This window comes from Dipodascopsis tothii, assembly GCF_038497935.1.
Source record: "Dipodascopsis tothii strain CBS 759.85 unplaced genomic scaffold V1510scaffold_59, whole genome shotgun sequence".
NCBI lineage: Eukaryota > Fungi > Ascomycota > Lipomycetes > Lipomycetales > Lipomycetaceae > Neoaidaea > Neoaidaea tothii.
The window spans coordinates 1-22465 of NW_027118043.1; the positions used below are offsets into that span (position 1 = coordinate 1).

A 22465-nucleotide genomic window follows, 5' to 3' on the forward strand; every position below is an offset into this window, starting at 1 on the left:
CACCCCCCCCCCCCCCCCCCGCCCCCCCCCCCCCCGCGCGCCCCGCCCCCCCCCCCCCCCCCCCCCCCCCCCCCCCCCCCCCGCCGGAGGCTCGTTTGTCTGTGTGCGTACGAGCCTCCGGCGGCGACTCCGTCGAGGGTAGCTGCCCTGCGGGCAGAGCAAAACTGCGCTCGACAGAGCAGCCTCGGGTCCGTGCGGCTATATGCCGCACGGCGTGCGGCTGACGCCGCGCGCCCACCGCGCATCGTAAAGGGAGTCTATTTACAGGCGGCCGGCATGCTGCCCATCCGCCGCCGGGCTCGCCGGCTCAGAGTATGTACACTACTTGGACGGCTCGTCGCCCTCCGGAGGGTCGTCGCGCAGGCCGTACGTCAGAAAGTCCTCGATCTTCTGCTCCAGCTCGGCAATCTCCGGCGGCACGCCCTCCTTCTCGCGCTCGCGCTGGCGGACGTCGCCGCCCAGCGTGCGCCGCATCATGGCCCCGAACTCGTGCACGTTGTTGACGCGGCAGAGCAGCGACACGCCCGTGACGGCCATGGCAAAGCCGGACCCGGACAGCAGCAGCGACACGGCCATTGCCTGCGCCCCGTCCTGATACTTGTTGAACGGCGGCGGCGTCGTGTTGTGCACAAACATGGTCGGCCGGTCTGGGTCAGCGCCGGAGCGGGAATACGTACATGAGCGCAGGCCGATGGCTCTGCGGGTGACCATGATCGAGCCGAGCATGGCCGTGGTGGCCACCAGGAAGTTGCGGAACTGCGCCTTGCGCTCGGGCTCCATGTGGAGCCGCTGCTTCCACGTCGGGGCCGCGGGGCTCGCCGGGGGGCTCGTAGGGCTGGCCATCTGGTCCGCTGGTCCTCTGGTCCTGTCCACTGGTGGTGGCCCTGCTGTTGGTGGGCTCGCAGACACGGCGAAAAATTGTGCACCCGTAACCCTAACATCCGCTGGTCACAGTTGCCCTAATGGGAGATGCGTCGCGAAAAAACAAACACGCTCGCTTTGTAAATAGACGAGCGCGCTATCAAACAGAAGCCAGCAGACACGGGCGGCCTCGACAGAGCACGCGAAATGGCGTCGGCACAGACGCGGTCGTCGCAGATCTACGAGTCGGACATCCAGTCGCTGCGGACAGAACGTGAGTGGGGGCGCGGCAGCGCTGATGGCAGTCCGGGAGCTCAGCAGCCAGCAGGCACAGCTGCAGACGCAGCTGTCGGCGCTGGAACGGCGCGAGTCGGTGCGGAGCGCGCTCGGCAGGGGCCCCAGCGCGGCCAAGAAGGAGCGGGCGGGCGCGGGCGAGAGCGAGGGGATCCTGGCGCTGATCAACGCCAAGTACAGCCAGCAGACGGACGTGCGGCTGCAGCACCTGTACCGGATGGCGTCGGTCACCGGGTTCACGGTCAGGGACCCCGTGTTCGCGGGCAGCAAGGGCGCCGAGACGGCGACGTTCCTGGGCGTGCGGATCGACATGTTTGCCGACAGTAAGTGGCCGCTGGACGCGCTGACGAGACAAATTCGCGGCGCCGCACTACATCATCGTCGGGCACGGCGCGGACGGGCCGTACGTGCACGCGCACACGGCGCCGGCGCACATCGACGTGGACGGGCTCGGGCGGCGGCACCTGCGGGCCGGGGTGGGCAAGTTCGTGCGGGCGGTGCGGCGGCGGCTGGTGGCGGACGCGCGCAAGCGGGCGCTGCTGGCGGCGCTGCCGGACCTGGACGCGATCGAGGCCGACGCCGGGTCGCGGCTGGTGCGGCTCGAGTTCAGCCAGGGCGCGTACGCGGCGCACGTGGCGTGCGGCGACACGGCCGTGACGGGCGCGGTCGTGCGGGACCCCCAGGGCCGGCGCAACGCGCGGCTGGAGCGCGCGTTCCGCGGCCCGCTGGCGACGCTGGCGGCGCGGCTGGCGGACGCGGGCGCGGGCGCCGCGGGCGCCGCGGCCGGGCGTGTGTGAACAGCAATCAAAACTCCACTAAATACACATGGGCTACCAGAACGAGCACCAGCCGACGTAGTGCTGGCACAGGTTCTCGACGGACGTGGCCTGCTGGATGAGCTTGTCGACCTGGTTGGGCACGTCGAGCTCCTGGGACGGGCGGAAGTCGTGGCCGGTCAGCTTCTCGGAGATGCGCTTGAGCACGACGGTGGCGCGCACGTTGCGCGACTCGGACTGGTTGCGCAGGTCCTGGCGGATCATCTCCTCCTCGTCGACCTGGGGCCGGCGGCGGTCGATGACGCTCGAGCTGAGGATGCTGCCGCGGCGGTCGCGGGTCGAGGCCGACATCATGGCCTCGCCGATGATCGAGTTCTGGAGCGACATCTGCACGGCCACGGACTGCGGCCCCGGCGCGGCCGGCGCGGCCGGCGCGGCCGGCTGGCGCATGGCCGCCTGGCTGGCCGTGCGCTGGATCTGGGCGGCGACCTGCTGCTGCTGGGCCTGCGGCAGGTTGAAGCCCCAGTTGATGAGCGGGTCGTGCGCGAAGGCCTCGAGGATGGCCATCAGCGACTCCTTGTTGTCGCGCAGCACGCGCATCACGTTCTCGCACGTCAGCCGGAACGAGCCCTCGATGCCCGAGACCTCCATGGCGTACGTGAGCATGCGCGTGAGCCGGAACGGCACCTTCTCGGGGAACTTCTCGCGCAGGATGGCGGCCTCGAAGCAGTCGCCAAAGTCGATGTGCACGACCTTGCCCGTGTAGCGGTCGAGCATGAGGTTGGACGGGTGGCGGTCGCCGAGGCCCAGGATGTAGCCGACCATGGACATGAGCGCCAGCGAGCGCGTGTAGGTCGTGCGGCGGTCGAGCCAGGCCTCGGACGACCGGCTCTTGAGCCACAGCACGCGGTAGAGGTCCTGGCCGGTGGTGTTGTCGAGCGCGTACATGAAGACCTCGACCTTCTGGATCAGCGTCAGCCGCTCGTAGTCGGGCGCCATCTGCTGCATGATCCGGTGCTCGATGTTGAGCAGGATCTTGCGGTTCTCGCGGTACTCGCGGATGAGCACGTGGAACGTGTCGCTGTCCTTGACCCAGCCCAGCAGGCCGGACTTGGGCGACAGCGGGATGGCCGGGTACTGCTGGATGTTGAGGTGGCGCTTGAAGCACTCGGGGTCGAGCGACAGCAGCGTGTTGACCAGGCCGAAGAGCTGCATGACCAGGCTGTCCTGGCGGATGTCCTCGTGGCCTGGCGTCAGCGCGCCCGCGGCGGCACTTACCCTTGAGGACGTACTGGTAGTCGGTCCCGTCCGAGCCCTTGATCGTCAGCCGGCGGGGCCGCTGCTTGGACTGGATGACGGTGAAGGTGTGCTCGAAGCTCATGATGCGGATGATGCCCTTCTCGGTCGCGCCGCTGGTGTACGTGCCCGGCACGGCCAGCTCGAGGTCGCAGCACTGCAGCAGCTTGGGCGAGACGTACTGGAGGTCGAGCGTCTGCAGCTGCGGCAGCTGCCGCGAGATCCGCCGGAAGACCGAGTAGTACACGTCCCAGGCCTGGTTGAGGTGCTGCATGTCGTTCGTGCGGCGGAAGCTGAGCACCCACTCGTAGGCCTCGTGCAGGTCGCGGCCGAACGTCTGGTGGAACGAGATCTCGCGCAGGGTCTGGGGGCCGCGCTCGAGCATGCGGTGGAGCGGCTCGAGCGTGGCGAACATGCGCTCGATGTCGTGGTCGCCGAAGAAGAGCCGGGAGGCGTCCTCGAGGCCCTCGTGCCACTGCTCGTGCCAGAGCACGGTGACCCGGATGAGCTCCTGGATGACGACCTCGGCCTGGCTGACCAGGTTGGCGCTGTGCGCGCGCATCTTGTCCATGATGCCCGACGCCGCGCGCTGCCGGATCACGCTGTCCGACTTGATCGCCACCGTGAGCGGGTACACGAGCGCCTGGGGGTGCTCGCGGCCGAGGTCCGAGATCAGCGTGTGCAGCGACTTGCGCACGATGGGGTTGGGCTGGTGGATGCGCGCGATCAGCTGGGGGATGACCTCGAGCCAGGTGTCGATGCTGATCGTCGTGAAGCCCTCGCCCATGGCCTTGGACGGCTCGGGCAGGCCGCCGTAGCGGAACCACAGCGTCAGCAGCCGCAGGATGTCCTGGAGCGAGTTGCCGCGCGACAGCTCGATCGACTTGAAGAAGCCCTGGATGGCCGGCACGACGTAGCGGTCGACGAACTCGGACGACATCAGCGTCTCGACGCGGCCGGGCGTGGTGTCCTGGTGCTCGGCCGTGGTCACGACCTCGAAGTTGGCCAGCGCCCAGTTGTGCCAGGCCTTGTACCACTTCTTGTCGAAGTACGTGGCCAGCGAGTAGGCCTTGAGGATGCCCTGCGAGTCGTGGCGCCAGCCCGCGCCGGTGAGCGCGATCTGCCACTCGCCCTGCTTGAGGAAGCAGCGCGCGAGGAGCTTGGTGTGCTGCTCGACCTGCTCGTCCGTGAGCCGGCGCGCGGGCGCGGCCGCGGCGAGCGGCGCGCCGGCCGCCACCGGCTCCGGCCGCGCGTCCGCGGGCTGCGCGCCGCCGTCCGCCTGGATCAGCAGCTCCGCCGGCAGCGGCCCGGCCATGAGCTCGGCCAGGTTCAGGTTCAGGTTCGTCGACTGCTTGACCGTGAACTCGCGCAGGTAGTTGAGCGCCTGCTCGTGCTTGCCGGACGCCCACAGGAACTTGAGCAGCGCGTAGACCACGACCGGCGGCGCGCGGTTGATGGCGTCGCGGTCCGGCGCGTGGTTGCTGTCGTCGATCAGCGAGTTGAGCGACTTCTCGGCCAGGCCCATGCGGCCGGACTTGCGGCACAGGTTGGCGAACTTGATCCAGATGTCCATGTCCTGCCGCGGCTTGACGACCAGCGCGCGCACCTTGAGCATGCGCTGCCAGATGTCGACGTTGCGCTGGCAGCCCTTCAGCCGCTTGGTCCACGTCTTGCGCAGCGCGGCCTGCTGCTCGGGGTCGTTGAGCGCGTTCTTGTAGATGATGATCTCCTCGAGCTCGGACAGCATCTGCACGCGCACCACCACGCCGTACGCGCGGTTGTAGCTCTCGCCCACGAGCGCCGCCAGCTCGGTGATGAGCAGGTCGCGCGCGCGCACGATGAAGTTGGCGGCCTCGTTGAAGTGGCTGCGGTGGAGCATCAGGATGGCGTGGAAGAACGAGCGGTCGGGCGAGTCCGGCTTCATGGCCTTGATGTACTTCTCGATGCGGTCCCACTCGCGCAGGCCCCACGCCGCGGCCGCGGCCAGCGGCGCGATCACGCGCTTGGTCTCGGCCGACGAGTTGAGCCACTTCTCCTGCGCCAGCTTCGAGAGCAGGTCCCACTCGCCCAGCGCGTGGAAGCACCGCATCTTGCCCATCGTCACCTCCATGCTGTCGGGCTCGTCGCGCTCGCGCCGGCTGTAGGCCTCGAGCGCGTCCTCCCACCGGTGCAGCTTCTCGTACCACGTCTCCTTGAGCTGCAGGTCGTGGTGCTGCTGCGCGTGCTTGAGGATCCCGATCGCCGCGTCGTTCTGCTGGAGCTGGTTGTTGATGCTGATCAGCGCCTCGATCGTGGGCGTCGTGGGCTCCTGGATGAACTCGAGCTCCTTGTAGTGCAGCGCCTTGGCGTACGCGTGGCACCGCGTGGCGTACTGGCCCAGCGTGCGGATGTCCATCGGCAGCGCCTTGTCGTCGTGCTCCATGAACTCGGCCAGGTTGAGCAGCGTCTGCAGGATCTCGGGCGGGATCTTGGGCGACATGAGCGCGATCTCGAGCGCGCGCACGAGCTCGTCCTGGTACTGCTCGTACAGCTCGGTCCAGCACGACACGAACGAGACGTTGAAGAGGTCCTTGGCGAGCGGGTAGTACACGCCGGCCAGGCCGGCGCAGGCGCGGAGCGCGTGCGACGGCGACTCCTTGAGCAGCTCGACCGACAGCCGGCGGATCCACTCCTGCCAGTCGTCGCGCGTGCTCTTCTGCGACGCCTCCCAGGCGGCCTTGAGGTGCTCCTGGTTCACCGGCAGCTTCTTCACCGGCGCCTTGGCCTCCGAGACCTCGTCCACGCCTGCGAACGCGTACTTCTTGTCCGACTCGGTGTCGAGCTTGTGCGGGAACGGCTCCTTCTTCATGATCTTGGTCACCAGCATCTCGTACTGCGGGTGGTAGATCTTGTTGGCCACCACGGCCTTGTTGATCACCGGCAGGAACACGGTCATGTCCTGGCGCATGTAGTAGATCAGCGACGTGATGGTCTCCATCGCCGCGCGCTTGACCTCGTCGTGCTGGGCCAGGTTGAGCACGCGCAGCACCGGGTGCACCACGCGCGACGCCATGTTGGCGTAGTTGACGTTCTTGCACATCTGGCCGACGGTCTCGAGCGCCGCGACCTCGACGTGCGGCGGCGCGTTCTCAAACAGCCGCACGACCGACGGCAGGATCAGGTGGATGTACTCCTCGACGTTGGCGCCGAACACGATGATCGCGTGCAGCACCTTGAGCGTCGGCGTGCGCTGGACGGACCGGTCGTTGTCGAAGACCGGCAGCAGGAACGGCAGCAGCACCGGGATGTGCATCTTGAACTCGCCCTCGAGCGCGCGCGCCAGCGACTCGATCAGCGACAGGATGTTGCTCTGCAGGTTGGGCGACTGCGGGAAGAAGTCGTGGATGACCTGGAAGATCTGGGGCAGGAAGTTGCGCACGTGCTGCTTGACGATCACGATCAGGATGCCGAGCTGCTGGAAGTAGAACTCGAGCATGTTGACCGACGACGTGCGCATGACCGCCAGGAAGCCGGGGATGATCTGGCTCAGGAAGGGCACGCACTTCATGCCGAGCGTCTTGAAGATGTACATGATCGCCTGGATGACGGCCGTGTGGTGCGTGCCGAGCGAGGGGTCGCGCAGGATGCCGAGGAGGATGTTGATGACGACGGTGGCGTAGTAGTCGTCCGACGACGGGCTGACGCCGGCCATGAGCAGCGACACGTCCGTGGACGCCGCGTGCTGGTCGCGCGCGCCGTCCGTGTTCTGCCGCTCGACCATCTGGTAGCGGTACGGGTCCAGCGCGCCCAGGATGCCGATCACGCGCACGGTCTCGCGCTGGACCGAGTTGGCCTGCTCGGACTTGAGGATCGACACGAGCGTGCCCAGCAGCTGCGGGTGGTCGATCAGCGGCTCGATCACGTAGCCGGAGCTGGACGAGAACTGGCCGAGCGTGCGCAGCGCGGCGTCGCGCTTCATGAACGAGCTCTGGTCCTGGAGCACCTCGAGGATGAGCGGCATCAGGTCCTGCGTGTACGGGATCAGCTCCTCGCCGCCGACCTTGGAGAGCTCGCCCAGCGCGGTGATCACGCTGGCCGACGTGCCGACGCTGACGTCGCGGGCCTTGGGCAGCAGCACCTTGATGATCGGCTTGACGTACGGCTTGATGAGCTTGCGCGTCGACCGCACGAGCGTGGCGATCAGCTTGGCGCTCTCCTCCTTCGACCGCTGGTACGTCGAGAACTCGAGCTCGGTCAGCAGCTGGATCAGCGTCTTGCGCAGCGGCGGCATCACGTAGGCCGGGTTGATCATCGTCAGCCGGCCGATGATCTGGACCGTGACCTCGCGCACGTCGAAGTCCTCGTCGTTGAGCGCCGTGAACAGCAGCCGCACGCGGTCCGCCTGCGACAGGTGCGGGTCGAACCGCGTGTCGCTCATCTCGATCGCCTTGAGCACCTCCCGGCGGATCTCGGTCACCGGGTCCGAGATGGCCACCGTCAGCACCTTCTCGAGCACGTCGCCGACGACGCGGATCGAGTGCGCCGACAGGTCGTGGCAGATGTTCTCGTTCGCGAGCAGGTGGCAGCAGCTCAGCGCGGCGGCCTTGCGCACGTCCGCGCTCTCGTCGTCGATGTACGACAGCACGCAGTTGCGCGCAAACTCGCTGAGGATGCTCTCCTGGAACGGGAACGTGCCCAGGATGCGCAGCGCCAGCGCGATCAGGTCGCTGTCCTTCATCTCCGAGATCGGGCCGTCCTTCATGAGCATGGCCTCGCGGTACTCGCGCGCGTAGTCGGGCAGCGTGGGCAGCGTCGCCTCGGGGCTGCCCGGCGGGTGGAACCGGCGGCCGGAGAGGCAGAGGCAGATGATGTCGAGCAGCTTGCGCTGGACGATCGGCAGGATCGGCTTGTTGTAGACCACGATGTTGATCATGGTCGTCAGCAGGTGCTCGCTCAGGCCGCACGCGAACATCAGGTCGAGCATCTCCGGGCTGATGTACTTGTCCAGCGCCTGCGTGACCGACGCCGCCAGCATGGTGATGCACTCGAAGATCGGCTTCTCGATCTCGCGCTTGGCGCGGCCGCGGAACGTCAGGCCCTCCTTGATGTTGGTGAAGATCGCGTCCAGGTACGGGTTCATCTTGCTCTTCATCGCGGCCGCGATCAGCCCGATCGACTCGAACACCGACGGCCGCTCGCGGTCCTTGCGCAGCTGGCCCAGCAGGTGCAGCATCGAGCTGTGCAGGTACTTGGCGCCGAACGCGGCCACGTCGAACGCGGCCATGTCGGCCATGATCTCCAGCACCGTCCGCCGCACCAGGTTGTCCTTGTGGTCCTTGTACCGGAACACCGTGTCGCAGATCTCGATGTAGTAGCTCTGGACCGGGCTCACGCCCTTGTCCATCAGCGCCTTGCTCAGCAGCGTCTTGTACGTCAGCAGGCTGCCGTGGATGGCGTCCGCCGTGCCGATGCGGAAGCCGCGCTGGGCCTCCTCGTACACCTTCTTGTACCACAGCTGGCGCAGCTGGTTGTCGCGCTGGTGGATGATCTTCAGGCACGACGCCAGCGTCACCGCCGCGTCGATCCGGATCGCGACCTTCTGGTCCCGCATCGCCACCCAGATCAGGTCCAGGATCTGCGGCACGTACCCGTACATGATCGTCGGGCTGTACACCGCCAGCTCGTTCAGGATCAGCACCGCCGCCTGCCGCCGCGACTCCTGCCGGTCCGACTGCAGCCACTCGAGCGAGCGCTTGACCTCGAAGTCGACGTAGTCCACCGTGATCGTGCCGCCCGGGATCGCCAGCCGGCCCAGCGCCTTGGCCGCCGACCGCATGGCCTCGATGTCGTTCGACGGGATCACATTGCGCAGGTAGTTGGCGAACCGCGAGATCTTGGTGCCCGAGTTGTCCTCATTGTTCTCGGGGTCGATCAGGCAGTCGATCGCCGCGATGCCGCCGAGCTTGTCGTACGTGTCCGTGCTGTGCACGAGCTCGTTGATCCGCCGGTTGACGTCGTCGTTGTACTTGGCCGTGCGCTCCACCGGCAGCTCGTGCGACGCCCATATCAGGTGCAGTCGCAGGTCCGACGCGGCCTTGTTGCGGATGTCCGCGGACCTGCCGTCAGCGCCGCCGCGCGCGCACTTACTTCGACCGGAGGTCGTTGAAGATGTGGTTCAGCAGCGACTCGTCCATCGCGGTCCTTGCCGACGGGCGCCTGCGGCCTGCGTCTGGCCGGTCGAATCAAACGGGGCCGACCGCTGTGCGTCGGCGTGCTTGCGGGCTGCAATCAACACTGTCGCGCTGCGAGCGGGGGGCATCTATCCGGACTCTGCACGCACTCGCACTTGCTCGTGAGAGGAGCGCAGGCGTCTGGGGCTGCGTGCTGGGCGGATGGCGGATGGTTGCCTGGAACTGTTGCCTGGCGAACTGCGTGGCCGCGCAAGATTGCGCGGGCGCATGCGGGCGTTACCCGGAGGGCGCCGCACAGGGTTACCCGGCGGAGCCACGCCGGGTGACCCGCGCCGCACGGCGGTCATGTGAACTCGTGTATTGCTACGGCCTACTCGGCCCGGCGCCGCGCGCCGCTACTCGGCCGCCTCGGCCCCTGCGCGCCGCTACTCGGCGATCAGCGCCTCCAGCTCGGCCGGGTACGCCAGGCCGCCCTCCGCGCGCGCCCGGTCCATGTACCCCAGCAGCAGCAGGCTCTCGTCCGGCGGGCAGACGTCCTCCACCAGCCGGCCGTCGCGGATCGCGCGCGCCACCGCGTCGGCCTCGTAGTACAGGCCGTGCCCGGCGAGCTCGCCCGTGACGACCCGCGGCGGCTCGCCGCTGCGCGCGATCGTGTACTCCGTCGGCCGGAAGCACGGCGCCGCGATCAGGATCTCGCCCTCGGTGCCCTGGATGCGCACGGCCGAGTCCGGCGCCGAGTCCAGCGACAGGCTGCACGTCGCCACGGCCTCCACGCCGAGCGCGTCCCACTGGCTGACGAAGGCCGTGTGCCGGTCGACGCCGGTCTCCTTGGTCTTCTGCATGGACGTGACCACGCGCGGCAGGGCGCCGTGGTTGTCCGGGTGCTCGGCGCAGAGCTTCTGGATGTAGATCCACGGATACAGGCCGAGGTCCAGCATCGCGCCGCCGCCCTGCAGCGGGTCAAACAGCCGGTGCTTGGCGTCGAACGGGAAGTTGATCGAGAGGTCCGCGTAGATCCGCTCGAGCCGGCCGATCACCTTGTGCTCGTGCACGTCCTTCTGGAGCTGCGCGAACAGCGGGAAGAACCGGATCCACTGGCCCTCCATGAAGAACCGCTGCTTGCGCGCGGCGAGCTCCACGACGTGCCGCAGCTGCGCCGCGTTGAGCGCGGCCGGCTTCTCGCAGAGCACGTGCTTGCCGCTGTGCAGCGCCTGCAGCGCCAGCGGGTAGTGCGTCTGGTTCGGCGCCTGCCGTCAGCGTGCCCGCGCCGGTACCTACCCCGATGTAGACCACGTCGACCTCGGGGTCGCTCATCAGCGCGCCAAAGTCGTTGTACGCGGTGATGCTCGGGTCCCCGCCGCAGATCTCGTCGATGAACGCCTTGCACCGCTCGACCGACGAGCTCGACGAGATTGCCACGACCTTGTGCCGGACGTCCGTGACGCCGCGGGCGGCGGCCTCGAGCATCAGATCGCCGACGAACTTGCTCGAGATCTGCGGTCAGCACCCGCCACGGCGCCGCGGCAGCGCCCTGCGGCGCGGCCGCCGATCCAACCCACCCAGCCGGTGGCCACGATACCCCACTTGAGCGTGTAGACCATCTTGTGTTGCGTTGAGAGGGCGATTGCAAGAATCCTTGCCGTTGACTGGCACCGCCTCGTTCTTTTAACTCTCCCCCCACACGATTAAGCTTCGCCCGGATTTAATTAGGCGTGCACGGGATAATGTCCGACAGTGCTAGTTCGGGCGGTTATGGCCCGGCCACAGCTGCCCGTCCAAAAAGGGACTGTTTGGCTGCGGCTGTATAGCCGGGCAACTAGACTGGCAGTCGACTCATGCACAGGGCCGGTTCCCCAGTCCCCGGATTGTGCCATGAGGGTTCTAGCGGGATTCGATGACGTTTTAGACAAGCCAGCACCGCCCGGCGCGTCGCAGGGCTGAAGGCCGGCCGGCGATCTGGACCGGCCAGGCGCCAGACACCGGCCGGCGGTGCGGCCGTGATCGATCGGCCACGGATCGAGGCGCGCGCCGACCGAGAGAGCGAGAGAAGCGCAGGATCACGGAGCGAGCGCGCGCAGCGGAAAAGCAGCGGCAAAGCCGCGGCCGGGGCGGAAAAGGCCTGCCAAGGCGGAAAAAGGCCTGCCGAGACCAAACAGGCCTGCCGAGCGAGTCGCCCATAACGCCGCGCCGTCGGGGTCGGCGGGATAGTCGACAGGTTGCCGACGTCGATCGTGGGATCTCCGAGACGAAGCGGCAATGCGGGGTCGAGCGCACAGCGCGCGGCGTGACACGGGCGGCCGGGGGCCGCAATTGGCCGTGCCTGATCTACGGTTCGCAGCGAACGTAAAGGGAAATATCCTAGTGCGTACATTCCGGTTTTATTACATACATCTAACGACAAAAATAACAAGATGGATTGAGAAATATTGACTTATGACTATAATAATATACCAGCAGAACAGTATTCCTTTCCTTTTTTTCAGTCAAAAGCTTGCAGAACCATACATCCAGACGGGTTAAGCAATCTAAGACTTAGGAGCCTCCTTGTAGGAGATGCAGGCCTCCTCGCCCATGGCCGAGATGATGGTGACGATGAGGTCCTTGCCGTCGTCGAAGTCCGACTCGAGCTTGGAGCCGAGGTCTCCGTCGGGGACCTTGACGTCGTCCTTGGTGGCGCCGTCGTTGTTCATGAGCGAGAGGAAGCCATCGTCGATGTTGATGAGCTGGAACTCAGTGCGCTGGACGTTGGGGACCTCCATGTTGTGGGTGGAGGGCGAGAGGTCCTCAAGCTTCTTCTGGGTGAAGATGTCGATGGCGACAAGGTGGACCTTGGCGTGACCGTGCTTGCCGGTCTTGGAGGTCGACATGTCGACGATCTTGCAGGGACGGCCCTTGATGACGACGTGACCGTTCTTGCGCAGGGCAGAGCACTGCATGGGGTAGGTCAGAGACGCTCCAGCGGAGACGGTCTCGAAGGTCTGGTTCTGCGCACGTTAGCCTGTTCTGGCACAGCCCTGGGGCGGGCGCTGGCGCCAGGGTCCGCCGTGCGCATGCGCCGTCGCGTGAACATAGAGCCGGTCCCAAGAAAACTTTCGCACCGGTCAGACGGCCGCCATCGGGCCTGCCAGGGCAGCATCATCCGCTCAGCTCCCGGGACCGCGGCGCCATCCTACGCCCGTCCCTGATCCGAAACCAGATGGCCGCCCAGGAATCACCCGCGGGTGATTCCATCTGCTGCGAAATTTTTTCTCACGACCATCACCCCATCATCACCGCGACGAACGCCTGCCGATTCGTCTGGACTCCGACCACCGCGCCCATCGCAGCCTCGCTCTACTTACAGCCTCGTCAGACATGATTGCAGGTAATTAATAATAGAATAATCTAGGGAAGATATTGCAGTTGGGGGATAGGGAGAAGAAAAGAAAAAAAAAAGAATTTTCTCAAAAGAAAATTCACTGTGTACGGCGACCGTTGACCGGGTAACCCGCTACTTTGTTTGAAAATTTTTGGTCACCGGAGTCAAGCACGCCGCACGTGATGCGCCCACGTGACTGCTACTTGGCCCGTCACGTGTCGCTTGCTCTCTGCGCGCGAATCAGAGCTTTACGTTACAAATACTACTATACAATAAACATGAGTGGTCGTCTGGTCGGCCGTCGGCAGTCGTCGCCGGTCTGTGCCGGCCAGTGGAGTGTGAGCGGTCCGGCCGCCGAGTAGGTTATGTATGTCAACGAGGCCACCCGGCCGGTCGCCCGGCCTCAGAAGAGGGGAACCTGCCGCGAATTTCCGTGGGTGGAGGTAGGTCCAAGTGTCGACCAGTGGGCACGATGAGGCGACCAGTCTAGATCAAATCGGCGTATCCGCCATGCATGTCCGCACTAGGTGTAGTCGGAAGACTGCTGACTCTGGTGTTCCAATTCATCGACAATGAAGTTCTCGTAGTCCACAAGCGACGTTTGCACGTGCAGCTTGAACGCGACCGTCTTCTCGATGCATTCGCTCACCCGCGACCGCATCTGCTCGCGTATGACCTTGGCCGCATGCTGCATGTCGTCATACTCGATGATTGCCCGCTCCGATCTCTGCTCGAGCTGGAGACGGCCGTCCTGAACGCCGATGCGCATGGTCTGGATCTTGCGCTCCAGCTTCTCGTTCTCGGCGTGGAACGAGCTGACCTCTGATGTCATCATCTCAAACGCCTCGTCGTAGGTTATCTTGGCCGCCGAGACCTGTGCCTCGAGCGTGTCCAGCTGGTCGCGCCGGTCAGCCAGCATCTCGGCTGTCCGCTCGAGCGCCGACTGCAGCCGCAGTGACTCGTCCTCGGTTCTATGAACCATCGAGTTGATAGTTCGGCGCACCTGCAGTAGCGCCGGTCTGATGACATGTCTCAGATCAACGTTGTGTATGAGTCCCTCTGGGCGCTTGCCCAAGTTCTCGTCCGCCAGCGGCGACGGAATGATCGACACTGCAAAGTCGATCCCTTGCGGCACACTGGGGTCCCTCGGCGTCGACAAGATGCCAGTCCGGAATCCGAGGTTCGTGTACTTCTGCACCGCGTTGTCTAGCCGCTGGAGATCGTGCTGCGCTGTACTCTCGCGCTCATTGAGCTCGCGCCGAACCTTGTCCAGCTTGCTCTCGTGGCCCTGGATGGCCTTGGACAGCTGCTCGCGTTGTCCGATGATCTCATCGATATCGGCGGGAGTGAGTCCTTGGCTCACGATCCGGGCATCAAGTGTGGTCTTCTCCTTTTCTAATTGCCCGAACTCCTCCTCGACGAGCTTCAGATCCGCCTCCAAGCTCTCGATAGTCGCATCCCACTTCTCCTTTCTCTTCTCCATGTTTTCGATGTAGGCCTGGAACTTGCTCAGATCGCTCTCGAGCACGTCTGTCTTCTTCCGAAGCGAGTCCAGCGACGGCATGGAGGTCTCCAGTTGGTTGATCTCGACCTCGATGGACTCGCTCTGGCGGACAAAGTCGTCGCAAGACTCTTTGATGGCAGCGATGCGCTCTTCAAAAGCCTCTCTCATCTCAGCCTCAAATTTTGAGTAGTCATCCTCGTTTTGCAGGAAGGCAGAGTACGAATTGGTGATGTAATTGATCACGATCTGGTTCAGCCCAAAGTCCTCTGACTCCTCGACATCGTAGTCCTTGGTGTCGACGGCATCGAACGTTGCTGCCAACTCCATGAGCCAGAAGAGCATGGCCAGGTAGGCGCCCCAATTCTGACCGCCGACCGCGACCAGCTGACTTTTGCTTACGGAGTCCAGAAACGGGTAGCCGATTGTTTTCATGAGCGGTATCACTTCGTTGTCAATCGATTTCGTGAACTTATAGCCGGGATCAACGCGCTTATACAGCCACTGGAACATCATAACAAAGTCCTTCTGAGTTGGCGACCGTAGGGATTTGGGAGTGATCGAATGCTTCATGTCCATTTCAAAATTGTTGTTGAAAAGATACTCGTACACAGCCGTCGCCATCATGTTCTGGTACGCCTTGTCGCGGATCGGCCGAGTGTCCTTCAGTGGTATCACAGTGCTGTTTGCAACAAAACCGCCCCCGGCTACCCGCGGCGGCTGTCCCATATTAGGCTGCATCGCACTGCCCATACCGTTGGCCATGTTGGCCATCATAGCCTTCGAGCCTAGTATGCTGCTCTTTCTCATTCCGCCACCCTGAGGAGCGCCCATGGATGGCGCAAAGCTCTTCCGCGGATTCCTGACAGCAGACCCGGGGACCTGCAGTTGGTGATCCTGCATCTGACCAGCCTGAGCGTTGAGCGTGTTCGCGTTCGAGATCGACAGCGCGGTCATGCCCTCAGATAGGTGGTTGGCATTGTTGTTCGGGTTCAGATTAGAGCTCGAGCTCATCGGCACAAGACTCTGTCTGTAAGACGTCGGCCGAGGCACCAGAGACTGCCGTGGTCCGGACATACCGCCGATCATGGAGTGCCGGCTGGAGGCGGCACGACCGAACAAAGCTGACGACGACGCGGCCGGCGCAGCACTCATGTTTTCCTGGTAGCCAGCATGTTGACCGTCACGCGTGGATCGCCGAGCAGCCGAAAACAAATGAGCGTCCGACATTTGTTGCGCTTGCGGTAGCCGTCGACGTCGTGGTTCACTAGCGGTAGCAGAAGAGCGGTTCGCGGAGGCAGATGAACGATGATTACGCGCGTTGTTTTGTTGTCGTCTTTTCGTGATCACGTTGCTACGGCAACGCGTTATGCGCAAGTCACGTGAACTCACTCACGTGACGTACTCAGAAAAATTTGCGGCTAGGCGGCCGGCAGAGGCAGAGGCGGCAACGGCACAGCCAACTCACCGCGCGGCGACGCCTATTGCTTCTACGATCAGCTTGAGCAATCTCCAGCCGCTTTGACTCAACACTAGTTCCAAAGTTTTTGTAGATTGCATATAAACAAGATTATTGTGGATGTAATAATGCTCATTGCAGATATCACAAACTATCGACTTCTAACATACAAGACACCTCTTCTCTGAGTAAAGAAGACATACAAGCAGCCCAAAAGTATGCGATACGAAGCCTGCGAGACCAGACAACGAATCGTTTATTTCAACTTCTTCTTGGGGCGGAGCTGGTTAGAGTGTCCGCACTTCCGCTTTCTGCAGTTGGTAGCACGCGGGGGCAGGCGAGCGTAGCAGATACGGCAGATCGACTTCTCGCAGTTGTACTTGGAGGCCAGAGCCTTCAGCGAGGGCTCGATGATACCACCACGCAGACGCAGGACGAGGTGAAGGGTCGACTCCTTCTGGATGTTGTAGTCCGAAAGGGTGCGGCCATCCTCAAGCTGCTTGCCGGCGAAGATGAGACGCTGCTGGTCCGGGGGGATTCCCTCCTTGTCCTGGATCTTGGACTTGACGTTGTCGATGGTGTCCGACGACTCAACCTCGAGGGTTATAGCTGCGAACGTTAGCAAATGTCTATGAGCTGAAGCGCGCGGGTGTCACATACTCTTGCCGGTGAGAGTCTTCACGAAACTGCACCTAGGTTAGCATCACTTCTCCAACAATGCCGTCGTCCGCGTCGACAGACTCTGGCACAAAAATACTGACATCTGCATCGTTTCTGACTATCTGCAAATTCGTTAGCAATCCGATTCTGTGTAGACTCGAGCAATAGAAGCAACCAAGCGATCAAGCATGGGTTGAATCTATGTGTGGTCAGACGTACCTATAAATGATATGAAGATGTAGAAAGAGAACGAAGAGACGGAAGTGCAATTGAAAAAAGCCCAATATCCTACAAACCGATCCACGAATCGGCCTAATTTTGCCCTTACCCTCTCAGTAATTATGCCATGACAAGTTTTGGCAACACACAAAAAAGCAGTCTCACCAATATCTCAACCCTACACAGGAAACCCTAATGCCATTCGGCAGCCCATCGCGCGAACTCCCAACGACCAGCGCCGGCCGGATAGCCTGCACAGACGTGTCTCACAGGGAGCCAGTCCTAACCTCTTCTGGTGAGGTTGGCGTTCACATACAGCTTGGAGAAATGTGACCTCATTCGCGCGGCACTTGCTTTATTACTATTTACATTGTCTATTTCGTAGCATGGCGCGCCGCGAGCACTCTATTTGCTCTTGTTGATCAACTCGATGAGCAACGCTTCTGTGGTCTTGGCGTCGTACTTGCCGTACTCGAGGCGCATTACCTGGCCGACTAAGAAGTTGATGATCTTTGGCTTCTTTCCGGACACGAACATGTTGACCTCCTTCGGGAATTTGCCAATCACCTCTAAACACGTAGACTCTAGGGCAGTGTTGTTTGTTCGCAGATCGTAGCGGTCGATGAGGTCGTTCACAGAGTCGGTTTCGCCGTTGTTGATGTACTCCTCGATCAGCAGCTTCGCGTTTTCCTCTGCGATTGTTAGACTGTTATCACTAATGAGACTCACTCGTGATGACCTTGGTGTCCAGAGCCACCAGAACATCAGCCAGCGTCTGAGGGCTGAGCTTGCGCGTGAACGAGTTGTCGGTGTCCTCAACGAGACCGAGAATCTCGTTGGCAATCCAATTGGCAGCAATCTTTGGCCTTACGCCGGCACTCTGGAGAAGCGAGCATGTGCCCATGTAGTACTCCACAAGGCCACGCGACAGCAGAGTTCTGGCGTCCTTGAGTATGATGTCATGCGGCGGCGACATCAGTTTCTCGAGAATCACATCCGGCAACTCGGGTAGGCTCTTCTTGACTTCGGTGAGCAGCGTCTGTGCGGTCAGTAAAGCGTGACTGACCGTGAACTTACCGGCGTGAGAATGATAGGAGCTAGCTCGGGATCGGGCATGTATCTGTACTCCAACGTCGTCTCCTTCGAGCGCAGCCGCCAAGTGTTTTGACCATCCCAGCTGCGAGTCTCTGACTCGACCGGCCGTCCGGCAGCAAGCTCCGCCAACTGCCTGTTGTATTCAACCTCAATGGCCTGCGTCACGTCTCTGATGCTGGCCAGATTCTTGATCTCGCAGCGCTTGCCGCCACGGACTGACACGTTGACGTCGACGCGCATGGCGCCAGACTGCAGCTCGCCAGTCGACACCTTCAGATGCTTGAGCAGGGTCTGCAACTTGCGGACAAAGACACCGGCCGTACGTGGGTGGCAGATGTCAGGCTCAGTCACGATCTCGATCAGCGGGTGGTTTGTTCTGTTCAGGTCGATGAAGGCCAGCGTCGAATCCGGTGGGTAAGTCGACTTTCCAGTGTCCTGCTCAATCTGTATCTGGGCAATGCGCACAGAGACGTCGTCTTGCTGTTCTCCATCGTGCTTGTGCAGCAGCAGACGGCCGTTGTTGGCCAGCGGATCTGTCGTTAGATCGACTCTACATCACGCCAGACGTACGATAGTGCTGCGTAATCTGGTAGCCCGCCGGCTGGTCGCCGTAGAAGTAGTGCTTCCGGTCCCAGGCGGATCTGGCGTGGATGTCGCAGTCAAGGGCAGTGGCTGCCTTCAGAGCCAAATACAGCGCGTGCTTGTTCAGGGTCTACTGTCAGCGACAATTGACGGCGCATACACTCACGGGCTGCGTTCCTGGCAGAGCGGCGTCATAGTAGGACACCTGCGAGTTTGGTAGCGCATGAAAACTTGTCCGGGCGGCTGCAGGCGTCAGTTTTGCCAGGAACCGGATTGATCTGGCAGGCCCAGAGACCGTCCTCGGCGACGGCGGTCTCTCACAGGCATCGACAGTGCCACAGGCCATCGTCTCGGCCCGCTCAACCCAGCCGCACTCACCTGAAAACAGCTTTTTGGTCGTATCTAGCTGTACGTGGATTTCCAGGCCGCACATCAACTGATCGTAAGACGTCGAATATGCCCGACTGTGGCCTCCGTTCCACACGGAACGAAACACTCGCACGCCGAACATGCTCCTGCAGCCCTAGAATTGCTTTCTGGAGAAAGTAATGGGATGCAGAAGCGCAGAGCACCGTTCGGAATGGAAAGTGCGCGTACGAGATGCTGATCACGATATTTATTTTACGGTTTTGTGAACTATCCCCGGCCGAACCTACTAATCGCCCTACAAAAGCATCACGTCTGAGAAAAAATATCGGAATCGACCTACGCACGACCTAGCTTGTGGCTCGTTCTGGTCAAGTCGATAACCTAGTGAAACGAACATTCAGCCAGTTCAGCGCGACGGTATGGACACGAGAAACTAAAGCTGCGCGGACGCTTGGACATGCCTGCATCGTTGATTTTGTACTGGTAATTGCGGATAGCGTCAGCCATGTCTGCGGTGGCCAGCCGGAGGCTCGCACTACCTAGCGACATGTTCCTGCTGCCGCTGAGGAGGCCGAGCGAACGCCTGTTTGGCTCTGCCGAGCGAGCGGCTGCCTGTGCAGCCAGAGGCAGCTCGGGTTTGCGCTCGCTCGGGGCCGTTAAGACACCGACAGTTCAGGCTGGAACGTCCAGGGAGATCTGCATGGCCGCAAACGGAGGCGCACTGTACAGCAAATGGAGTCCGAAGGCCGAGAAGAGAGCCGATGGCCGCAGCAGTCGCTGGTTACGGGGATTTAAGTCCGATTCGCGCCTTCACAACGTTCAGCCATCCCAGAGTGGATTCGGCAGCGCCAACAAGGCCGCCGTCGGCGGGGACAGTCGCGGCGATGTCTGCGCTGCCGCTGCAAAGATGCCGGAGCTGAGAGTGCGTCAACTGAAGCGACAGCGGCTGCAAGATGTTGTCAACAGCGAGCGGATAAAGTCAGGCGGCAAGCCCCACCGGGCCCTGAGACGGCCCATCAGTCTTCTCACAGACAAGAGTATACCTATCGAGTTTCGAAGGAACAACCTGGGCCGCGAGAACACGCTCGAAGACATTACAGTCGCTGTCATGAGGGGACAGGAGCTGACGCCCAAAATGCTGGCGAAACTGGAAGCAAACAGGTTTGACCGGTCGGACGTGGACGTCTGGGCGCAGTGCGCACGCGCAGATACTGTCGAGGCCGCTGTTGCGCTCGCGAGAGGCCGCAACCTGCCCAACTTCCTGCTGGCGTACATGCTCAACCAGAGGGTGTACAGCAAGCGGACGCTGGTAGACCTGTTCGACATCACAAAAGTCCACTTCGCGGCCATGGACGTGGTCACCCAGATGATTGTGCTTGTGAGGCTGATCCGGTGGAGCGCGCAGGTCAACCCCGAGCTGCTACCGATGGTGTCGACGATGATGGTCGAGAGCGGGAACGACGGTCTGCGATCTTCGCCGGTGTATTCGGCTCTGATCGGACTGATGGGCCCCGTCAAATACCGGATTGTGCACAGCTACAGCTCGGCTATGAAGGCGCAGCAGATCTTGGTCGAAGATCTCATGAAACGGGGCCTGTATATTGAGCCAAAGGGGATCAGAGGCATCGCGCAGGTCATGCGTCTGCATTCGCCCGAAAAGGCCCGGGCGATCATGAATCTTCTGAACGAGCACGGCTATGGCGAGGAGCCCATAGACGCCTCGATCAAGAACCTGATCTTTGACGACCCTGGCAAGAACTCGACCATGGTGTTCATGCCGCCGCGCAGGTTCCAGAAGGAGATCATAAAAGTTATGACGAGCGAGAATGCCGAGACCGCAGTTGAGACCTTCGACAAGACCAGGGAGCACTCACCCGCGGACCACCATCTGTGGCACTCGCTGGTCAGACGGATCTCGAGAGACTCCCGGTTCACACGGCACGTGGCCCTGCGCACGCTCGACCAGATGAAGGCCGACAACTGCCAGCCGACGGACGAGATTTTGAGCCTGCTGATTCATGGCATGACCGAATCCGAGGCCTGGGAGCTGCTTGGCCGGGCGACGAACCAGTACGGCGCCCAGGTGGGCGCCAAGGTGCTGCCGGCTTACATCCAGTGCTGCGTGCGCGACAACCGCAAGAAGCGCACGGCTGTCAACAAGGCCCGACAGCTGGTGTATCTGCTGCGACCAAAGATCTTGGCCGTGTACAACAAGTTGCTGCAAGCAGACCTCGTGCTCAGCCGACAGTCGCGTGCATACGACACGTACCAGACTCTGCTGGCCAGCGGGCTCGAGCCCAACGACCTGACGCTGTCGCTCATGATGACCGCTGCCAGCCACCACAAAAAGGCCGTTTGGGGCGGCCGGCCGGCCGCGCGGGTCATGTACGAGATCTACAAGGACTGGGCGGACCCGGGCGAGGGTCTGGAGAGGTCGCTGCGCACAATCTACCCGAACGAGGCCCTGTGGATGCAGTACATCACGTTTCTCGGCAAGACCAACCAGTTCAACGAGATCCTGGACGTGCTGCCGTGGATGGAGCGGCTGCGGTACGTGCCCAGCAAGCGCGTAATGTGCTGTCTGATCGTATGGTCGCCGTCCGGCGAGATCCTAGAGGAGATGGCCGAGCGTATGGGCCCAACGTGGCCCACTTCCGACGAGGTGGACGAGTACGTGCACGAGACGCAGGCACATGCTACGCGACGCAAGCAATCATCACAGTTTTAGCATTGTAGTCATGACAGCAATACATTTAGCACCCGGCGCGATCATCTACGACCAGCCTTCAGACGGTCGCTGGCCTTGGCGGCAGCGAGCTCGGCCTTGGCCTCCATCTCAGCCTTGCGCTGCTGGGCCTTCTCTTCACGCTCCTTCCGGATCAGCGCCAGACGCGCGAGATCGGCCTTCGCCTGGTCGGTCTTTCCCTCGGCATGCAGCTTCCAGTAGCGCTCCTTGGCGGCGGCAGCCTGCATGGCCTCGCGCTCGCGACGCGAGAGCTGCTGGGGGGCGCTGTCGGCGCTGGGACGCGCCGGCGCGCGGTTCGGGTTCGCGACCTCGACGGGCGGCGCGGCCGGCTTGGCTTCCTCGTCGTCCTCGTCTTCGGACGATGACACGGACGGGCGGCGCTCGCCCGGCTGCAGATCAGCGCTGGCCGTGGGCGATATGCGGGATCCGACGTACCTCGAGCTGCTCTTCCTCCTCCTCCTGGGCGACGTGCTCGCTGTCACCCTCGAAGCCGCGCACGCTGCGCGAGAAGTGCTTGCCGCCTCCACGCACAGGCTTCCTAGCCTTTCCTCTCGGTGGCATTTTCTTCTTCATTGTTAGCTGATCCGAGAGCGGACGGCGACCGCGGCCGTTTTAGATGCCGCACGGCTCCACCTGAGCCCGGCAACAGGCAGACCCGGACGGGCCGACGCGTGCACGGGCACGCATCGGCCCCACGGCCCCGGCCTGCGCCTTGACTCACACTTGCTGAGCGCTATGAAATGACTAATTATGCGGCGCTGTTTCGCCAGAATTTTTTCTATGTTGAACGCCCAATCGTACCCTAACCCTAGAGGTTAGGCGCGTGCCTATAAATGTCTGCTGCGCTAGAGATTTTTTTTCTCAACTTCGTATTTTATCCTCCTATTCACTGCACCGCTTGTCTCTATAAGCGACTGGAGGGGAAAGGGAGGACAGAGTGATCTGCAATAATTAACCTCATACCGCTGTTCTGCCCTGTACGATGTGGAAGGTCGGTAACGTTATTGCTGTACATGTTCTGTCGAACGTGCTCGATGTAGAGACGGCCACAGTGGGCTGTGGGCGGCCGCCCATAAGCG

General features: G+C 62.6%; 10 protein-coding genes across 10 annotated transcripts; 2 read left to right on the forward strand and 8 right to left on the reverse strand.

Moving 5' to 3' along the window:
- Positions 1 to 242: 242 nt before the first annotated feature.
- V1510DRAFT_400236 (uncharacterized protein) lies at positions 243 to 950 on the reverse strand. Its single transcript, XM_066931952.1, has 2 exons — positions 678 to 950; positions 243 to 647 (listed from the first exon to the last, which is right to left on the reverse strand). The coding sequence occupies exons 1-2, from the start codon at positions 841 to 843 to the stop codon at positions 322 to 324; spliced, it is 492 nt and encodes a 163-aa protein (XP_066786377.1). The 5' UTR covers positions 844 to 950; the 3' UTR covers positions 243 to 321.
- On the forward strand, positions 929 to 1979 carry V1510DRAFT_424143 (uncharacterized protein). Its single transcript, XM_066935051.1, has 3 exons — positions 929 to 1135; positions 1167 to 1478; positions 1507 to 1979. Exons 1-3 carry the CDS (start codon positions 1069 to 1071, stop codon positions 1950 to 1952), a joined length of 825 nt encoding a protein of 274 aa, XP_066786378.1. The 5' UTR covers positions 929 to 1068; the 3' UTR covers positions 1953 to 1979.
- Positions 1914 to 9629, reverse strand: V1510DRAFT_441737 (armadillo-type protein). Its single transcript, XM_066935639.1, has 3 exons — positions 9354 to 9629; positions 3210 to 9322; positions 1914 to 3178 (listed from the first exon to the last, which is right to left on the reverse strand). Exons 1-3 carry the CDS (start codon positions 9398 to 9400, stop codon positions 1986 to 1988), a joined length of 7353 nt encoding a protein of 2450 aa, XP_066786379.1. The 5' UTR covers positions 9401 to 9629; the 3' UTR covers positions 1914 to 1985.
- A 111-nt stretch (positions 9630 to 9740) lies between these two features.
- Positions 9741 to 11397, reverse strand: V1510DRAFT_424150 (uncharacterized protein). The gene is made up of 3 exons (XM_066935052.1): positions 10957 to 11397; positions 10676 to 10891; positions 9741 to 10644 (listed from the first exon to the last, which is right to left on the reverse strand). The coding sequence occupies exons 1-3, from the start codon at positions 10996 to 10998 to the stop codon at positions 9823 to 9825; spliced, it is 1080 nt and encodes a 359-aa protein (XP_066786380.1). The 5' UTR covers positions 10999 to 11397; the 3' UTR covers positions 9741 to 9822.
- Positions 11398 to 11741: 344 nt separating this feature from the next.
- Positions 11742 to 12835, reverse strand: V1510DRAFT_424153 (translation protein SH3-like domain-containing protein). Its single transcript, XM_066935053.1, has 2 exons — positions 12739 to 12835; positions 11742 to 12381 (listed from the first exon to the last, which is right to left on the reverse strand). Exons 1-2 carry the CDS (start codon positions 12751 to 12753, stop codon positions 11923 to 11925), a joined length of 474 nt encoding a protein of 157 aa, XP_066786381.1. The 5' UTR covers positions 12754 to 12835; the 3' UTR covers positions 11742 to 11922.
- Positions 12812 to 15588, reverse strand: V1510DRAFT_424158 (HEC/Ndc80p family-domain-containing protein). The gene is made up of 2 exons (XM_066935054.1): positions 15336 to 15588; positions 12812 to 15282 (listed from the first exon to the last, which is right to left on the reverse strand). Exon 2 carries the CDS (start codon positions 15268 to 15270, stop codon positions 13279 to 13281), a length of 1992 nt encoding a protein of 663 aa, XP_066786382.1. The 5' UTR covers positions 15271 to 15282; positions 15336 to 15588; the 3' UTR covers positions 12812 to 13278.
- Positions 15589 to 15971: 383 nt separating this feature from the next.
- Positions 15972 to 16130, reverse strand: V1510DRAFT_371105 (ribosomal protein L40e; the record flags this gene model as incomplete). The annotated part of the gene is made up of 1 exon (XM_066931469.1): positions 15972 to 16130. A coding segment is annotated over one exon (159 nt), but the record flags the coding sequence as incomplete, so codon positions are not given.
- A 781-nt stretch (positions 16131 to 16911) lies between these two features.
- V1510DRAFT_384162 (GatB/GatE catalytic domain-containing protein) lies at positions 16912 to 18936 on the reverse strand. Its single transcript, XM_066931692.1, has 6 exons — positions 18650 to 18936; positions 18438 to 18514; positions 18260 to 18401; positions 17672 to 18222; positions 17324 to 17633; positions 16912 to 17286 (listed from the first exon to the last, which is right to left on the reverse strand). The coding sequence occupies exons 1-6, from the start codon at positions 18780 to 18782 to the stop codon at positions 17000 to 17002; spliced, it is 1500 nt and encodes a 499-aa protein (XP_066786384.1). The 5' UTR covers positions 18783 to 18936; the 3' UTR covers positions 16912 to 16999.
- Positions 18937 to 19775: 839 nt separating this feature from the next.
- V1510DRAFT_405381 (uncharacterized protein) lies at positions 19776 to 21368 on the forward strand (the record flags this gene model as incomplete). Its single annotated transcript, XM_066932333.1, has 1 exon — positions 19776 to 21368. One exon carries the CDS (start codon positions 19776 to 19778, stop codon positions 21366 to 21368), a length of 1593 nt encoding a protein of 530 aa, XP_066786385.1.
- V1510DRAFT_424167 (casein kinase substrate phosphoprotein PP28-domain-containing protein) lies at positions 21347 to 22139 on the reverse strand (the record flags this gene model as incomplete). The annotated part of the gene is made up of 3 exons (XM_066935055.1): positions 22108 to 22139; positions 21822 to 21953; positions 21347 to 21775 (listed from the first exon to the last, which is right to left on the reverse strand). Coding segments are annotated over exons 2-3 (488 nt in total), but the record flags the coding sequence as incomplete, so codon positions are not given.
- Positions 22140 to 22465: the final 326 nt, after the last annotated feature.

Bases quoted from the DNA above. Each gene is read 5' to 3' on its own strand.
- V1510DRAFT_400236 (XM_066931952.1), bottom strand. From the start codon at position 843: ATGGCCAGCCCTACGAGCCCCCCGGCGAGCCCCGCGGCCCCGACGTGG. The intron at 648-677 runs GTACGTATTCCC...GCGCTGACCCAG, and splicing joins AGCCATCGGCCTGCGCTCAT to ACCGGCCGACCATGTTTGTG.
- V1510DRAFT_424143 (XM_066935051.1), top strand. From the start codon at position 1,069: ATGGCGTCGGCACAGACGCGGTCGTCGCAGATCTACGAGTCGGACATC. The intron at 1,136-1,166 runs GTGAGTGGGGGC...CGCTGATGGCAG, and splicing joins CCAGTCGCTGCGGACAGAAC to TCCGGGAGCTCAGCAGCCAG. The intron at 1,479-1,506 runs GTAAGTGGCCGC...CGCGCTGACGAG, and splicing joins GATCGACATGTTTGCCGACA to ACAAATTCGCGGCGCCGCAC.
- V1510DRAFT_441737 (XM_066935639.1), bottom strand. From the start codon at position 9,400: ATGGACGAGTCGCTGCTGAACCACATCTTCAACGACCTCCGGTCGAA. The intron at 9,323-9,353 runs GTAAGTGCGCGC...CGCTGACGGCAG, and splicing joins TTCAACGACCTCCGGTCGAA to GTCCGCGGACATCCGCAACA. The intron at 3,179-3,209 runs GTAAGTGCCGCC...CGCTGACGCCAG, and splicing joins CTACCAGTACGTCCTCAAGG to GCCACGAGGACATCCGCCAG.
- V1510DRAFT_424150 (XM_066935052.1), bottom strand. From the start codon at position 10,998: ATGGTCTACACGCTCAAGTGGGGTATCGTGGCCACCGGCTGG. The intron at 10,892-10,956 runs GTGGGTTGGATC...TGCTGACCGCAG, and splicing joins GTATCGTGGCCACCGGCTGG to ATCTCGAGCAAGTTCGTCGG. The intron at 10,645-10,675 runs GTAGGTACCGGC...CGCTGACGGCAG, and splicing joins TCGACGTGGTCTACATCGGG to GCGCCGAACCAGACGCACTA.
- V1510DRAFT_424158 (XM_066935054.1), bottom strand. From the start codon at position 15,270: ATGAGCTCGAGCTCTAATCTGAACCCGAACAACAATGCCAACCACCTA.
- V1510DRAFT_384162 (XM_066931692.1), bottom strand. From the start codon at position 18,782: ATGTTCGGCGTGCGAGTGTTTCGTTCCGTGTGGAACGGAGGCCACAGT. The intron at 18,515-18,649 runs GTGAGTGCGGCT...TGACGCCTGCAG, and splicing joins GACCAAAAAGCTGTTTTCAG to CCGCCCGGACAAGTTTTCAT. The intron at 17,634-17,671 runs GTAAGTTCACGG...CTGACCGCACAG, and splicing joins CTCCTATCATTCTCACGCCG to ACGCTGCTCACCGAAGTCAA.